General features: G+C 44.6%; 1 protein-coding gene across 8 annotated transcripts in view; it reads right to left on the bottom strand.

Annotated features, from left to right (window-relative positions):
* Positions 1–17,520, bottom strand: part of LLGL2 (LLGL scribble cell polarity complex component 2) — a 70,521-nt gene that overhangs the window by 12,736 nt on the left and 40,265 nt on the right. For all 8 annotated transcript variants that reach the window (XM_035104469.3, XM_088661559.1, XM_035104468.3 and 5 more), the window contains 8 exons: positions 16,698–16,852; positions 11,849–12,066; positions 9,462–9,529; positions 6,872–7,025; positions 6,633–6,737; positions 3,913–4,205; positions 1,138–1,276; positions 27–177 (listed from right to left, as the gene is read on the bottom strand). In XM_035104469.3, coding sequence (XP_034960360.2) covers positions 27–177; positions 1,138–1,276; positions 3,913–4,205; positions 6,633–6,737; positions 6,872–7,025; positions 9,462–9,529; positions 11,849–12,066; positions 16,698–16,852 — 1,283 coding nt within the window. The remainder of the gene's footprint in view (positions 1–26; positions 178–1,137; positions 1,277–3,912; positions 4,206–6,632; positions 6,738–6,871; positions 7,026–9,461; positions 9,530–11,848; positions 12,067–16,697; positions 16,853–17,520) is intronic.

The raw sequence follows: 17,520 nt of genomic DNA, 5'->3' as shown, positions 1-17,520 counted from the left end.
ATCACATAGAAGCTGGTCTTACTCACTGTCTCTTAAGAAGGTGTCGGCAAAATACAAGGTGCGAACGAAGCCAGTGAAAGAATCCTCTGCTGACCGCGCTTCAATCTTCCGCTGGACAGGAGCTAGCTCTATCTCCTGCAATGCATCGTGATCATGCCTGGAAATTCCCTCTTGGACCTGCCCGCAAAACAAAAATGAGAACTAAGCAAACAACCCCTTTTCATTTGTTTTATTAGATTTCATACCTGCCCTTTACCGTAAGGTCTCAGGGCAGGTTGCAACAGAAAAAAAATATACGTTTATAAAAGCAAATAAAACAGTTACAGCCATGAAACAGATAAAAACCATTCCATACAGAAAATGGAAACCATTCCATACAGAAAATGGAAACCATCCATACAGAAAATGCAAACAGCAGTTAAAATAGTTCCAATATAGGCACAGGCTGAGATAAAGATCTGTGCTTCAAAGGCTTTAAAGGCCAGAAGAGGAAGGTCTGCAGTAGGTGCCAATAAGACAACAGAGGACATTGCCTAATACGTAAGGGAGACCATTCCAAAGTGTAGAGGCCACCACACTAAAGGCCCGATTCAATTTAGCATCTCTCAAGTGGGCCGATAATGAGATTATAATGATAAAGTGGCATTATATATAACATACTTTTCCGTGTATAAGACTAGGGTTGTTGGTTTTTAATTTAAAAATGATGTTCAAAATTGTGGGTTGTCTTATACGTGGTGTGTGTGTGTGTGTGTGTGTGTTATATGGTAATATGCATGTTAGCTGGCGTCAGGTGGTTTTATTAAAAAGAAGTCAAGCCAGTTCCAAAAAAAGCCGTTTCTTATAGGGATGCTTGCTTTGAAGAAGAGAAACTATTTTTGAAAAAGAGACTGCTTTAAGGCCATGTAATGAATCCTTTTGCACCTCTTTATGATGGCAGAAGACTAAGTTCACCTTACTCAAGGAAACCAGCACAATTCTCCTCCAACAGCCTATAGCTGCCCAAATCTCCTCCTCATATGACATATCAATGCCATGAGTGGCAAGCCTGAGATCCAATACTGTACAAGGGAGCTTTTTCTAAAGTCATGCGTGGCTTTGCTGAATACGTGAAGCCAAGACAGCACAGCCCCTCACCTCCGCAGTTCGTCGCTTTCTGTTAGACACCCTGCTCCTTCGCATCCGTCGGAAGGACTGGCGAAGGGACTTTTTTAAGGATTTCACCCTGGAAAGAGGGCCCTCCAAGGCCAGCTGGTCACTGGGATGCAGGGTACACCTAGGAGGAAACCAACAGGGCTGGTTCAGTTTCCCTTTTTAAACCAAACTGTTTTTGGTCAAGCTGCAGCCACACATTGGAAGCCCAGTTAGAGAGTTACCGCATTTTGCAGCAGAGAGGTCTGAAATACCATGCACAGGCAAGGCCTTTCGTTGCTTTGCATCAGGGGTAAGAAACTGTAGTCCTGCAAATGCTTGTTGGACTGCAGGTCTCATAATCCCTGCCCATAGGCTATGGCTGATGGGACTTGGGAGCCCAACAACATCTGAGGTGGCTACCCCAGATGTAAAGCAACATGGGACAATGCCGCTGCTTTTTGCCTGGAGTTCTCAAACCAGGCAAGAGAGCATTCAGAAAACCAGAACTAATCTAAACTGCACACTTTATATTGTTCACAGTATTTGCTTTTGTGGAATGTTGGCAATTACTAAAGTTTTCCTAGAAGGCTCTAAAGGTATTCCATCAGTAAAATCCATTTCAGTGTTCCTCAAGAGCCATGAGGATTCAAAGTAAATCTGATGGTGTGTTTTTGTTTTCCATTTCCAAAACAGAGCTACATGTAAGATTTCACGCTGCCTTGCCCTTACATTCCACAAGGATTATACTATTTAGGATTTACGTAGCACTTTAAATGCATTGCTTTGATGATCTTTATCACTCTGTAGGACACACCAGTATTAATTTTGCGGAAGCGTACTCCGCCCTGTAACATTTGTGGGGAAAACCTTCTCCCCATAATGATCAGGAGGAAGGGAGGGCTCAGCCTCCCTTTGTCCCCAAGGCAACAAAAGGGGGAAGAGAAGACCTTTGGACTTCAAGAGAGCACTCCTGCCTGAGCCTAATAGTGTTGACTAAGCTGTGGTCAGGAAACAACTTCCTGCTTTGGAGTATAGTAATCCTGCGCCTAAATATTGTCTCCCTGCTTATTTAACTTATATGCAGAATTCATCATGCGAAAGGCTGGACTAGATGAATCCCAAGCCGGAATTAAGATTGCCGGAAGAAATATCAACAACCTCAGATATGCAGATGACACAACCTTGATGGCAGAAAGCGAGGAGGAATTAAAGAACCTTTTAATGAGGGTGAAAGAGGAGAGCGCAAAATATGGTCTGAAGCTCAACATCAAAAAAACCAAGATCATGGCCACTGGTCCCATCACCTCCTGGCAAATAGAAGGGGAAGAAATGGAGGCAGTGAGAGATTTTACTTTCTTGGGCTCCTTGATCACTGCAGATGGTGACAGCAGTCACGAAATTAAAAGACGCCTGCTTCTTGGGAGAAAAGCAATGACAAACCTAGACAGCATCTTAAAAAGCAGAGACATCACCTTGCCTACAAAGGTCCGTATAGTTAAAGCTATGGTTTTCCCAGTAGTGATGTATGGAAGTGAGAGCTGGACCATAAAGAAGGCTGATCGCCGAAGAATTGATGCTTTTGAATTATGGTGCTGGAGGAGACTCTTGAGAGTCCCATGGACTGCAAGAAGATCAAACCTATCCATTCTTAAGGAAATCAGCCCTGAGTGCTCCCTGGAAGGACAGATCGTGAAGCTGAGGCTCCAATACTTTGGCCACCTCATGAGAAGAGAAGAATCCTTGGAAAAGACCCTGATGTTGGGAAAGATTGAGGGCACTAGGAGAAGGGGACGACAGAGGACAAGATGGTTGGACAGTGTTCTCGAAGCTACGAACATGAGTTTGACCAAATTGCGGGAGGCAGTGCAAGACAGGAGTGCCTGGCGTGCTATGGTCCATGGGGTCACGAAGAGTCGGACACGACTAAACGACTAAACAATCCTCTGCCGCCAGAGATGGAGCTCAGCATTTTGTGGGGGCTAGGAGGAAGGCAGAGTTCTCTCCAACTCCCCAATTCCTGAATATTTTGTGGGTACCTGCTGCCTACCCACCCCCACACAAGTGGGGATTTGTAGCTTGAGAGAAAAGTCAGGAAAGAGCCAATATGATAGAAGCGTACAACATGATGCATGGTATCCGTATAGAAAAAGTGGATGAGGAAGTTTTTCCTCTCTGTCTCCTATAACACTAGAACTCAAGGACATCCAGAGAGGCTGAATCCTGGAAGATCTAGGACAGACAAAACAACTTCTTAACACAGTGCGTACTTAAAAATATGCAACTTGCTCTGGCAAGAGGCCATGAGGGCCACCAACTTGGATAGCTTTAAAAGAGGATTAGATAAATTCAAGGAGAGGGATAAAGCTGTCTGTGGCTACTAGCCATGACAGCTATGCTCTGCTTCCTCTGTCGGAGGCAGTATGCTTTTGAATGCCACTTTTCAGGAGACTGCAGGCGGAGAGAGCGTTGCTGTGTTCAAGCTTCCCATGGCATCTGGTGGGCCACTGTGAGAACCCGCTTAAACAATCAGGAGAAGCTATTGCAGATCTAAGCCTAAGGCTGGGAGGAAAATGCTTTGCCTAAGTAATTTCCTGCCCGAACTGAGATTTTTATCTAGGACTTCCAGTTCACTGATTGAACCCTTAGCACTACGCCTCACCAGTCTGGCCTGTTTAAGCACATGGCTTTTGAAAATGGCAGGGCATTCAATGCAAGACTTTCACCTAAACCCTACACTGTGTCAGGAATACAATTTAAATATGGAAGTAACCCCCTTACTTGACAAAGACCAGCCGCTTCTGCTGATGATCAAAGAGCCCAAAACCGTGGCTTGTGCCAAAGGCTACGAGTTTCCATTCCGAGTGAAGGGCCAGCGAAGTGACCACAGCTGGCGGCTGACACTGGACCAAGACAAAGGGCTGGAAGCCTGGCTCAAACCGAACAGGCCCATCTTTAGTTTTGAGCCGCTCGTGACCTTTCCACCTATAGCCTTCCTGATCTTGGAGGAGGTCCGCCTCTGAATGGTCAACCACCTGCTCTGCTTCCTCGTCATTTAGCTCCATTACGAGTACCTGGATGGGGCAGGGTAGGGAAAAGGGAGAAGGTCATTCAGAACTGTGTTTTGAAACCTTAGCATTGCAAAATCCACAGAGTTTGTGCAAGAACGAAGGCCAGGACAAATGCATTTCCACCTCTGGGCCTTTACCCTCGAAAGCATTGAGGAGTATTTTTGCATTTCACCTATATCCTTCCTTGCTGGTTTTTCAACATCACGTCAGCGGCAGGGGAGTTCTAGCTAACTCAATTCACTTTCTGATTAAGTGTATTAACACCCTCCTGCAGCGTAATGTACTTTGAAGTAAAACAAAACAAAAGAGGTTGTAGGCTAATGTAATTATGCAACAGAGGCAGTCATTTACCAAGTGGCTCTTGTAAGCACACTGTGGAATCTAAGACGCATTAGCAGTCTAATTTCAATTTATTCATACGCCACCTTTTCAGATACTTTCAAGGCAGCTTTTGAAAGTGATAGGCACAACATATGATCAAAAGCAGCATCAAAACCCAAATACAATGGAATGTAAGAACAACACCACTTAAGAAAAACAACAGTAACAACCACCATTCAGGAATATCATACTTAACTATCTGGCAAAAATAGTCTTATGTTTCTGCCCTGCAGCAATGCTAAATCTGTCCACTGCTTTCATTTATTTCTGACCTAATGTGGACAAGATTCTCTGCCCACAGCATTGGCAGGACATTTTGCTTGAGAGGCCTAGCAGTTATATGCACAACAGACTGAGTTACCCATTTGGTTCATCGTGATCTGCACTCACCCATTCGAAGTCTATTTAAAGAGCAGTAGAAGAGTAAGAAAACTACATGCTGCTCCTTTCTCATCACAGGTGGGTTGGGCAAGTTGCTAGCCCTGAGGCAAAGCAGCTTGTTTGGCAATCCAATGTGAACTGACGTTTGCGGCCAATGCCCACATGACTCAAGCAGGCGTGTTGTTTTGGTTTTTTGAAAGAGCAGCTTGACTCCCACAAGTGCAGTGGGAATCTACTCTGAAGAGTATGTTTCGGATGCCAAGAGCCGGTGTATATTATTATTATTTATTTTGATTTATTACCTGCCCTGACCTTAAGGTTCCAGAACAGGTCGCAGCAATTTAAAAATGCAACCTTGAAAGTGATCTGATACAGTTCAAAGTTAGTAAAGGTAAAGGGGCCCCTGACTACTAAGTCCAGTTGTGGAGGACTCTGGGGTTGCGGCGCTCATCTCGCTTTACTGGCCGAGGGAGCCGGCGTTCGTCCACAGACAACTTCCAGGTCATGTGGCCAGCATGATTAAGCCGCTTCTGGCGAACCAGAGCAGCGGTACCTATTTATCTACTTGCATTTTGCCGTGCTTTCAAACTGCTAGGTTGGAAGGAGCAGGGACCAAGCAACAGGAGCTCACCCCGTAACGGGGATTCGAACCGCCGACTTTCTGATTGGCAAGCCCTAGGCTCTGTGGTTTAGACCACAGCGCCACCCGCGTCCCTAGTTCAAAGTTAAGTAAGCCAAAAAGAAGAGGAGTGGGCGCATCACAGCTGAGAGCCCAAGGGCAAGTTGTAACTATCTTATAACCTGAATTAATGCTCTTTGAAAAGCTCTGCATTTCACAGTAGAAGACGTGCATATTTGTGTGTCCCCCACCCCCGGTTAACATAGATGAACTTCTTTATCTAATTATATGGGGTAGAGCATCTGTGAACACTGTCTATGCCCTGGCCTTCCACAGTCTAAACAGCAACAAAGGCTTTCAATAGGTCAGTGGTGTTGAGGCAGGAATTGTCAAAACGTCTTCCATGGAAAGGGCTACTATATCCCATATCAGTAATTCAAAACTAAGGATTCTCCTTGGTGCTCTCTGACAGGGAATTAAAGAGCAGAGATAGAAAAAAAATTAAGTAGCAAGCTGGAAACTAGCCCAGAAAGTTTGCATTGTCAACACAGCCCACTGACTAGTGGAATGGTTTGCCTAGTATCAACTTAGCGACTTAATCTTCCCTACTTGTTCTGGTATACAGACATTGCCGCATATACAGACATATATACACACATTCCTACTATATATACCACCAGGATCCAGCTGGCCAAAACAACACAATAATTTAGAGAGCGAACAAATTGTAACTGAAAACCCAAAGATGAACAAGCCAGAACAACAGCTTAACTGGTGATCGGCTGCACAGCTGGCAGTTACAACGGTGTAGATTGTACAAAATACACGGCGGAAATATTTGCACACGACGGTATCTGAACATGTACAGAATGCTTCCTACACTCCGCAAATCACTAGGATTGGAGAAAAGTTAATGTAGAACAAAGGGCGTAACGTGTAGGGGAGTTTAAACTCCTGCATTTCCCAATTGATGGGGGCAAAAGATAAAAGTAAGGTCTGTGCTACTGGATGCAGTGTGTCCAACAGCCTGTCCAAGCGCATTTCAGTACCTGCCCTGCTGTTCCTGCCACGGCCAAGTAGCTACTGTATTTGCACAAGAAGATCTTCTGGATCCCAAGTCTGGGGTCATCGCTGTAAGGGTCAAAGGAGCCAACCTAGCAGGGCAGACAGGCAAGAAAGAAAATATCATATCAACACAAAGCAAGGTTTTCTGTGGGGCAGCTTCTCTGCTGCTCAGTTCAGCAGGCCTTGGCTTCGGAGGGTTTAAGCTGGGCCACGGACTCCTCACCTTGCGCAGCGGAGGCCATTCATCCTCCCCCATCTGGTTCAGATTCTCATTGGGATCAGCATCCGTGAGGAACACCCTCACCGTGCTCAGTTTATACAGGAGGTTCAGACAAACGCCGGACGCGTTCCAGAATCGTACTGTGCCATCCTCATGCCTGATTGGGAGAAAGAAGAAATGAAGGGGCCAAGCAGATTACACCAGCAGCACAGCTTACTTTCCAGGTAAGGGAACACACTGAACATCTGACACATGAGCCAGTGAAATCCTTCTGGACTAATTCTTTAAATATAGATAGCCCAGACCGCTACAAAACTTCCCACCTTCGCGATCCCCTTTCTACGCTGACTTGACTGCTGGAGAACTGATGCACACCAAAGAGGATTCCGGTGGGGTGAATAGCCAACTCACATATACAGAACCTCAATGAGGCCCAGTGCAAAGGAAGGCTATATACCCAGAACCACACCCATGTGTCTGCACATTGCAAGGAAATACCTGCAAGGGTGGGCAAAGGGTCTTTCAGGGAAGCTGAAATGCCAATGATTCCAAGCCCACTGGGGAAGCCTAGACTTTTAGAAGACACCTGAAGGCAGCCCTGTTTAGGGAAGTTTTAATTTTTTGATGTTTTATCGTGATTTTAATATTCTGTTGGGAGCAGCCTAGAGTTGCTGGGAAAACACAGCCATATGAGCAAGGTACAGATAAATTATGATGATGATGACAACGACGACAACGACTACTACTATTATCTACTAGAGTTTCCTGGAACAGTTTGAAGGCTACCACCCAAGGCAGTTAATTGTTCTCCATATATGTTTCCACACAAATGTAAGCTATTAATAATTTTGTCAGGCTGGAAGAGCTTTTGTTCCTTGTGGCTACCGCTCTAAAAGGGCTCTTGTTGGGTCATCCAGCTTAGTGAAGTCAACTTAAGGAACATGTAGGGTTGCCAGACTCCATAGAGGACAGGACTCCTGTGCCTTTAATTGCCCTGCTCTCTTTTGAGTCTGGAAACCTTAAAGAGAAACCAGCAGACCCTTTGCTTGGAAATTAAACAAAGGGTCTGCTGGTTTCTCTTTAAGGTTTCCAGACTCAAAAGAGAACAGGGCGATTAAAGGCACAGAAGTCCTGTCCTCTGTTGAGTCTGGCAACCCTAGGAACATACATGCATTGCAGCGAGCATTTAAAATAAATCTGACAGGAATAAACTGATGGACATGCCACAGAAATGCGTTCGCAGCAGCCTAATTAGATCCACGTTGTCTCCCATCAGTGGCAAGTCGACAGCAAGGAGCACTCCATCAGCTCAGCTGGGACCAGCTGCCATTTGGGCTCCTCCCCTCTCCTCAAACAACAAACTTCTGTGGTATCTTTTCGGCCTGGTCATTCTTTAACAGTGTTAAACGGCTGGCACCTGAGCTGGTTTCCCTCCTCCCACCATTTGCCTATCAGGAACACCAACGGGGGGGGGGGGCACCTCGGCTCCCTCAGTATTTGTTTTAAGGGGAACAGGCCCTCTCGATCTTGAGGTGGCCCTGTGCACAATGTGTGACGACTTATGTGTCGCAGTTCCAGTGGCTGGCTCCTCCAGAGCACTCTGCCTCCTCCATCAGTTTGCGGGGCAAGCTGGCACCTCTGTCCTCTATTGCAGTGTTTCCTAACCTTGTGACTCCAGATGTTTTGGGACTACAACTCCCATCATCCCTAGCTAGCAAGACCAGTGGTCAGGAATGATGGGAATTGTAGTCCGAAAACAGCTGGAGGCACAAGGTTGGGAAACACTGCTCTATTGTATCATGCCTCTTAGATCCTCAGACATTATTCCGAAACTGTAAAACCAAGTTAACTTGCGGGGTGGTATACAAAGTGTTAAATAAGTAACACAGACATCATGCTGCCGCACCAAGCTTGCTTGGGTGAATCAACGTGAATAACCCATAACGCCCCCACCCCGCCCCCGCATCACTGCTGCTTGCAATACACCAAGCGACATTCCAAAAATTAGCTTGTATCCCACTGGGTTTTACAAAGTCTGGTGACGGGCTCTTACGTTTAATCCTCTCTCCGGAGCATCAGTACATTCGGTTCTCAGGGACACCGAGTATTCTAGCTCCTGTATGCTAAAGTTATCCTTTTAGCATGGCTGGCAGGATGCCTGGGACCATTAATTGGGAGAATCTTATCAGGGATCTTGACAGGAAACCTCTTTCGTCCTTGCAGGAGTATTAAGGATACATACATTTTAAATTCCAGATGAAAAGCAGCAACGTAGACCTATTTAGCATACTGAGAAAGACACGTGGAGGGGCAAAACAAAACGGTTGATCCATCCCATCCACTTGATGCGAGACTTTTTGCACACATGTGCGCACACAAACAGGTAATGTTTTGGAACTTTCTGCCTTTAAAAGAGTTCATTACCACTGAAGCGTTAAATATCCAAGTTCAAAATGGTAATCAGTTTAACGGCTTTTGCACGAATGATGATCCTCACGCTGCCTTGGAGTGACTAAGCAGAGGTGGAAACAAAACGTGAGATCAGAACCTCCAGAATGGTAACCAGAGGAAGAACGTCTGTTTTCATACCTACCCAGTAAGCAGCAAGTCTCTCTGGGGAGGATCTGGAGCCTTGCTGGTGCCTCCATTAATTGGCCATTGCTAGGAAAACAGAAATTGGGACAGAATGGATGCAAAGTTGGACGTACATATGCAATGAAGACACAGAGGGAGCAAGAAAGCATTGAACACCTAATCTATGCAGATTAAGCTTTGTTTGGATTAAGGCATACATTCTTAAGGTTTTACTAGCCAATTTCCTTATGCTAAGAGGTGGCGCTGTGGTTAAACCACTGAGCCTAGGGCTTGCTGATCAGAAGGTCGGCGGTTCGAATCCCTGTGACGGAGTGAGCTCCCGTTGCTCGGTCCCAGCTCCTGCCAACCTAGCAGTTCGAAAGCACGTCAAAATGCAAGTAGATAAATAGGAACCGCTACAGCGGGAAGGTAAACGGTGTTTCCATGTGCTGCTCTGGTTTGCCAGAAGTAGCTTTGTCATGCTGGCCACATGACCGGAAGCTATACGCCGGCTCCCTCGGCCAATAATGCGAGATGAGCGCGCAACCCCAGAGTCGGACACGACTGGACCTAATGGTCAGGGGTCCCTTTACCTTTACCTTTAAGGTTTAATATAAGATGGGGAGGAATCCATTAACCTACATTTTTTTCTGTAAGCAGCTGCTGCTGCTGCGGAAAGCTTGTAAATATTTGCAAACGGTAACTACTGGGGCTTTCTGAAACCAAACCCATAGCAACTGCAACTTTGTGAGGGTGCAGAATATTGTCTTCAAGTGTTCTGATCTCTCAGTAGTGTACAAAATGTGCACAATTTGCTTGTCTGCATCTAGATGTGAGCTCAGAGCCAGAGTCTGTTGCAACGGAGGGAACCAGAAATCTAGATTAGGGTGGGGTGCATAGAAGCTGTCTTAAAACAGAGGTCAGAAGGTTGGTTCTTCTAGCTACACTGTCTTGCAGTGGCTCTCAGTGTTTCAGAGAAGGACCTTTTTCAGTCTTACCAGGAGATGCCAAAGACTGAACCTGGGAACTTCTGCATGCAAAACAGGTCCTTGATCCCTGAGCCAAAAACTCCCCCCAAATTAAAGTTATTAAATTCCTGAATTCTGTGACAAGTTGCGCAGGCAAACTTACAATATAATTCGGCATGTTTTCTTGTGCAGTGCACTGCATTGTACACATGTTTAACTTAAAGCAATTTCAAACGTATGCTGTTGAAGGCTGCTGGTTGCAATCCCGCAAGTTAAAAGCAAGCAAAGCAGAGAGCTTTTTGTGGTGCGTTTTCCTAGCACAAAAGGAGCATTTAAGCTCTTTGTCTTGCTTGGGAAGCAAGGCCCTCTCCAAGCACCAGGTCTGAGATGCTCCTGTTCAAGATGTCGTGGGAACTTGGAAGGACCTGCGAGATCTCGCCGGAGCACCCCAGGACCTCTGGAGTCGATGTACAGAGAAGGCCTTGCTCCCCAAGGAAGGCAGAGAGTTTATAAAATGCATTATTCCTACAGTGCCTGTAAGGGGGAGGGCTTATAGGGAACAGCCCCCCCCAAAAAAAATCAGGTCGAGTTCTTCGCAGAGCAGCAAGTCCAGTAGCAGATCAGATTACAAGAATCAGGAAGTAGAGAGGGAGGAGAGAGGCTCTGACAGCATGAGAGAGCCTCAACACCGAGTAGAGAAGGAAGCAGCTGGGGAGGAAATGACGGGATTGGCCATGGGAGAGCACTCAGAAGGAAGGCCCTCCCCCCCCCACGCCTGAATTGAGGCGCACGGCACCCCGTAGGGCGAGAGGGAGGCGTTTGGGGTTCCCAAGCTGTTATGTTGGGCGCAAAACAGAAAGAAGCCATTGTGAGGTTCTGACTCTGACTAAACAGACATGTTTTCCAGACTCTTTGCACTGTAAATAATATGCACAATAAAAACACCTTAAAGACAAGGAGGTGTGGAGTGTTGTTACTCAAGAGTAGCCACAAGAACCTCTGACAGTGCCCTTGGACAAGAGAGCCAGTGTGGTGTAATGGTTAGCGTGCTGAACTGGGACCTGGGAGATCGGGTTCAAATTCCCACTCAGTCATGAAGCTCACAGGGTGAAATTAGGCTAGTCTCTCACAGCCTAACTTATCTCACAGGGTTCGTTACAAAGATAATAGGGGAGAAGAGCCACGTATGCCAATCTGATCTTCTTGGAGAGATAGGCAGGATTATAAATGCAGGTTAACAAACAGATTTGGGTCTGGGGGCCATGATTATCTTTGAGTACTCAGGCTGGAATGCAAGATTACATCGCTGAAATGGCCTCATCCTTTGCTTGTCCCCCCCCCCTCTCTCAAGCGGGACTTCAGATGCAGTGTGAAATCCAGTATTAATGTGAAAAGGACTCGTTCATTCCGTTCCAACGTTCATGCAGGCAAGTCATACCATATTAGAGAACTGGGAGTTCTGTTTACTCCCGGCACTGATGATCCTTTCCCATAACTTGAGAGGGATGTTGGAGACATGATGGGAACATGTGATGGCTGAACAGTGAAGAGATGCCAGGTACGGGGGTTGCACCGATGGCCAGCCTGGAGACATCAAGTCTATGACTACTAGCTCTTCCTCTGCTAGCACCACCATGGCAGATGGGTCATCAAATTCTGCAGGAAAAGGAATCAATAAATAGCCATCATTTAACTGGGGGAGAGGCAGCAGGGAGAAAACGACTGTGAAGTACTTTCATCAGTGGACACAATTAAGCAGCAATATTAGTTACAATAATGATCTTGAAATAATCACGCAATTCCTCCCCCTCTCTACCCTTGTCTCCATTTTCATCCTTCCTCCATTGCTTCCATAGGTTTAGTTTAGACCGCAAGTCCCCTGGAAAAGAAACCAGTCAGACCTGCTCCTGGCAAAGAAGAAAATCTAGAAATGGTACTATAGACATTTCATTTATTGAATTTCTATCTTTTCCTTTCTCCCAATGGAGGTAAATAACCAAGCAGCAAAACAATACAATAAAAAAGAAAGAAATGTATGTACAGGAATTTCCAAAAGAAAGCATTTGTAAAAATTTAAAGAAAAATAAATACAGTAATAAGTTGCATTACTGAAATAAATGCACTTTTCGACGATATTCTAATTTTCCGAGTTTCGCCTGTAAAACACTTTAAGCGGATTAAGAACATACAAAATAAAATCTTTGCAAAAGCACATTATGTCTGCGCTTCGTCAATTGTACCGCCGCCCCCATTTGTTTCAGGGCTCAAGTCAAAGTGTTGGTTTTCGGCCTTCAAAGCCCTTCACCAGAACAATTTGCTTTCATGTGCGGCCACATGAAGGGGGAAACAGACGGGTCTGCTCAGTGGTTCACCCCAGTTGCAGAATACTCTCTTCAAGGGAGCAAGGGCAGTCTTTCAAATTTTAGTGGTGCACTGTGTGAGACCAAAATTCGGTGTCCCTACCTTTCGCCTTCCATTCTGCGCATGCACTGCATCATAGTTACAGCACACCCCTCGGCTCGGTGCCCAGTGCGGGGAAACCAACTGCGCACTGCCCTAAATCTGGCTCTGAAGGGAGGCCCGACTAGAGCTTAATCTGGAGTCATTTTGGCAGTAGGCAAAAATATTTTCCCAGCCAAAAAGTAGTTTCAAAAGCTTTACTCAGAGCCACTGAAATTCGTTAACTTCGGCATGTTTATTAATTCCAGTGGGTTTTACTCTGTGTCAAACTTAGCCGATGGGCTCCCCACCCTGCAATCATCTGTGCTTTGTTTTTAAGCTGCTTTGAATTTTTGTTTTTACTCCCGCTTCCTTTATGCTGCTCTTTTATATTACGGTGTTTTCATGTCTGCTTTCATCTTTGCTGTATTGAAATGTTCCCTTTGAAAGTTGCCTGGAAACCTGCTGAAGGGCAGGGTATAAATTCATCCAAAACAACAACAAAGTGCATGTCTCTGAAGCAGACTTCACGTCTTATTTTTCTGCCCAATCCAAGTTCCTGTGGTGAAATCGCCGACACCCCTAATAGGCCATTTATGTGCTTTATCCAAGATTATCTATGGAGTAAAAAATGTCACGTGAAATGACCGAGAATTGGAAATCAATGACCCAATGCAAGCAGGTGGGCTATGTGGCTCTTTTCACCTGCTATCCTTTAACGGGTTGAAGACAGGCTGCATTGTGCATGCTCAGCAGTGACCCAGTTAGTTGTACGTTAGACCATTTCTAGGAACTTAGGCCAATCCCAGCAAAGTAAGCTGCTTAAAATGTAGCAGCGTTGCTGGTTCTGAGAGCGGTTGATCCGTTTGAGAACAAGAAGAATTTCATTACAAATGGAAAGCCGCTTCTGCAGCCGCTCCAGAAACTCATCACTGCTCTGCTTTTGGAAAGCAAAATGCACAATGTGTCACAGAATCACATGTTATATTGTTCTCTGTTATAAATGAACATGGCAAAAGGTGGCTCCTCCAAAATAGAGGTGCACAGCACCTTTGCAACAACAACAACAAAAGGTCAGGGTTCATTTTAAACTAATTGAAATATTACAGCAATTTAAAATGGATAGAGGCAGTTCGGAAAGCGCTTGTCTGCATCAAGTTAATGCATACTGTTGGGTGTGTTGTGCTTCCAGAAGGCTGTTCTGTGAAACGAAACAAAAAGCCCCCTCCTAAATCTACCTTTAACAACAACAACAACAACAACAACAACAACAACAATTGTTTAACAAAATAAAAAAATTCCTTCAGTAGCACCTTAAAGACCAACTAAGTTTTTATTTTGGTATGAGCTTTCATATATATATATATATAAACTTAGTTGGTCTTTAAGGTGCTACTGAAGGAATTTTTTTATTTTGTTTCGACTCAGACCAACACGGCTACTTACCTGTAACTACCGGTAATAATTTTTTATTTATACCCCGCCCATCTGGCTGGGTTTCCCCAGCCACTTTGGGCGGCTCCCAACAGAATATTAAAAACACGATAGAACATCAAACATTAAAAAACTTCCCTAAACAACTTCCCTTTATGTTTTATCATTTCAGTATTTGTCATTTTAAAACCACATGTAGGTTTTAAGGGAGTAGGACTGCATGGTTTAAAGCAACTAATATCTTCTGATAAGACTTTTAAAAAAATGGTCCCACTTACCTCACAGCAGATTATATACATTAAAAGAGGTATTTATACAGCGTGCCAATGAACCACTATGTTAAGAAAAGCACATACTGGTAGGACAGAATGCCTCTTTTGATGTATGTACCTATATTGTAAAGCAGAAACCCTTGTGCTGACAGAACGGATTAGTTGGATACTGCCCACAGTTTTCACATTTCAGCATAGGGAGGGATAAAAGCTTAAGACAACTTATTTGGAACCCCTTGCTTGCAAAATTCCCAAGCACCAAGTGCTTTGAAAGTTGATGTTGCCAGCAAAGTCATCTTTGCTGAGCGTTGTTGATCTTGTATCCTTTCATTGGAAGTTGCCAAGTAGCAGCATTAAGCAATCTCAAAGGGTTGTTTCTAATGGTGCATTTAGTACTGAGGCAGAGACACCAGGCATACATTGTACTCCACTTATAGTAGCAAACCAATTGCAAAAAAAAGGACTGCTTTCTGCCCTTCCAGCCCCACTTATTGGAAAAGATAGAAGCCCTGCTCTTGTGTAATGAAGAGGACAGGAAAAGCAGCCATTTACACACCCATGCACCCTTCACAACTGACACGATACAAAGCACTTCTGTACTCCACCTCCAGTTACATAACGCATTGTAAGAAGTCGCCCCCACAATGATCAGCTCTGAAAGCATCCTGCCCAGCAGCACGGACACTCGGTAAGTGAAAGAATAGCTTCCCAACACCACCAGAGCCATTACGTAAGCATTACACATTAACCTAAGTGGATTTGGTGCACAATGAGTGGCCCACTCTCACACTCTGCTGAGCGAAGGAAGGAGCGTGTGAGGTGAGCCAAGGCAGATTCCCATTAGGCTTACGCGGTCAGTTACAGGGAAGCTGGCCAACCACAGAAACCTCAGATGACTGAACAACTTCCTGGGCTAAGCATGCAGCAGTTGTAGCACTTCCTTCTTCAGTTCCTGTATGCCCTGTTGCACACATGGCCAGTGTGAGCAGCTGTGCAACAAGAAGTTGGGAGACAATCACTCAGACCCCAAATGCTGAGGAACTCCACCTAACACCACTCCTCTTGCCCGGAAGCAATCTTGGGCTTGCCGATCAGAAGGTGGGTGGTTCGAATCCCAGTGAGCTCCCATTGCTCTGTCCCAGCTGCTGCCAACCTAGCTGTTTGAAAGCATGCCAGTGCAAGTAGATAAACAGGTACCGCAGCGGCAGGAAGGTAAAATATTGTCCTTTCACCTTAAAAGTCTATTTTCATGGACAAGGAGAACTGGGCTGACTTCCTTCTCCTTGTAAAACTAAATGAGACATATGCCTACAGTGGTGTAGTTTCAGCACACATGGAAAACGTACCTGTTTACTGAAGTGTTTGCTATGGATGCCAGCCGTTTGTCCCAATCTGTTTAGTTAAGCTTTGTGCTGACTTTTAATGCCGCTGGATTCTATTGATGTATTTAATGGATTTTACAGTTAACCACATTGAGCACTTTTCATAACAGACAGTGTATAAATAATTTCAAGAAATTGATACACATCTCGGAGTGTAATTAAGGGCAGCACTGCAAATGCAATCTATGAAGAATCTCTAGTGTAGTGGTGGGTAATCTGTGGTCCTCTAGATGTTGCTGAACTTCCAACTTATAGGGAATATTATGGTGCTGGTTGGAGTTTAGACTTAGGGTTGCTGTGTTTATAATGGATATATGGTTTTACACCTGTTTTATATTCCTGCTTAAATTATATGGGTTATAGGGTTGTAGTTCAGTAGCATCTACTTGCTCTAGCACTATGAAACAGCATCCTACCCCCATGAAAGATTTCCAATGGTCATTTTCACAGCTGAAAGCTGTAATTGCTACCAAGGTTCTCTATATCCCTATCAAAATGCGTTACGTTTTTAGCTCCCAAAAGACGGAGCCTATGAATACAAAACATCATTCCATTTAATAGTTTACCAAAAAGTAAAATACTGTAAAACAAAACAAAAAAATCCAACACACAACTAGCATTCCACAATGACCACCCAAATCTAGGCACTAATAACAACACATTGGGTATTTCAACTCCAAGCAACACCCAGAATCTGAACCCTCAAAGTAAAATGTAGTTCCAACTAAAGCTCCCCGAGAAATCAAAATCCGCCACATACCTGCAAGTGGATCTGCGTTGGCAATAACAAAGAAGTCTATCACCCGCGATGTAAAGTCAAAGGCAGTTTGCTGATTGCCATAAACGACAGAAATGCTATGCCTGTCACCATAGCTGGCCCGTGGCATCCCTCCTTGAAATATAATGTAAGGAAGCCTTAGAGAAAAAGAAAATGTAACAGATATACAATTTAGGTACCTTCCTCCAACTTAAAAGCATTTCATGCTACAAGCTAACCAAACCACTGCAGAGACAGAATCGTTCTCTCTTGTGGCAAAATACATCCCCCTGAATCTTTAGAATTTCTCTTAAGTCTCTAGCCATCAGAGAAGCACAAATTTGCTGCTTTAAAGTCCTAAGTGGCCTGGGCACGGGATCTCAAGGCCAACTTTCACTACCCACCAATTAACATTGTCAAGCACCTTTCTCTGTGTGCCCCCCTTCCCTCTTTCAAAAAGCCAGAACCGTGGTCACCAGAGTGAGGGCCTTCTCCAAGGTGGCACCCAATCTGTGGAACAGTCTCCTTCAGCGGGATCACTTAGAACCAAATACAGTACATCATTTTTAGATGCCTCAAGAAGTTCACCTGTTCTCTCATAATATTTAATATTACTGTGTTTGCTTTTTAGCTGCTTTTATTTGCTGCTTTTATCTCCTTTTTAATTATATAGATATATAGATATAGAATGTTATTGTTTTAGGATTATTTGTTTGTAAGCCACCTAGGAAGGAATTCATGGTAAAATGCAAGATATAAATCCTAAATTTTTTATATAAAAAAACTATGGCAGTATTATTTCTGAGTGGATTGAAAAGAGCAAGCA

Source organism: Zootoca vivipara, chromosome 2 (genome assembly GCF_965207765.1).
Source record: "Zootoca vivipara chromosome 2, rZooViv2.hap1.1, whole genome shotgun sequence".
In the NCBI taxonomy this organism is placed as follows: domain Eukaryota; kingdom Metazoa; phylum Chordata; class Lepidosauria; order Squamata; family Lacertidae; genus Zootoca; species Zootoca vivipara.
This window is presented reverse-complemented; position numbering and strand designations above follow the sequence as displayed.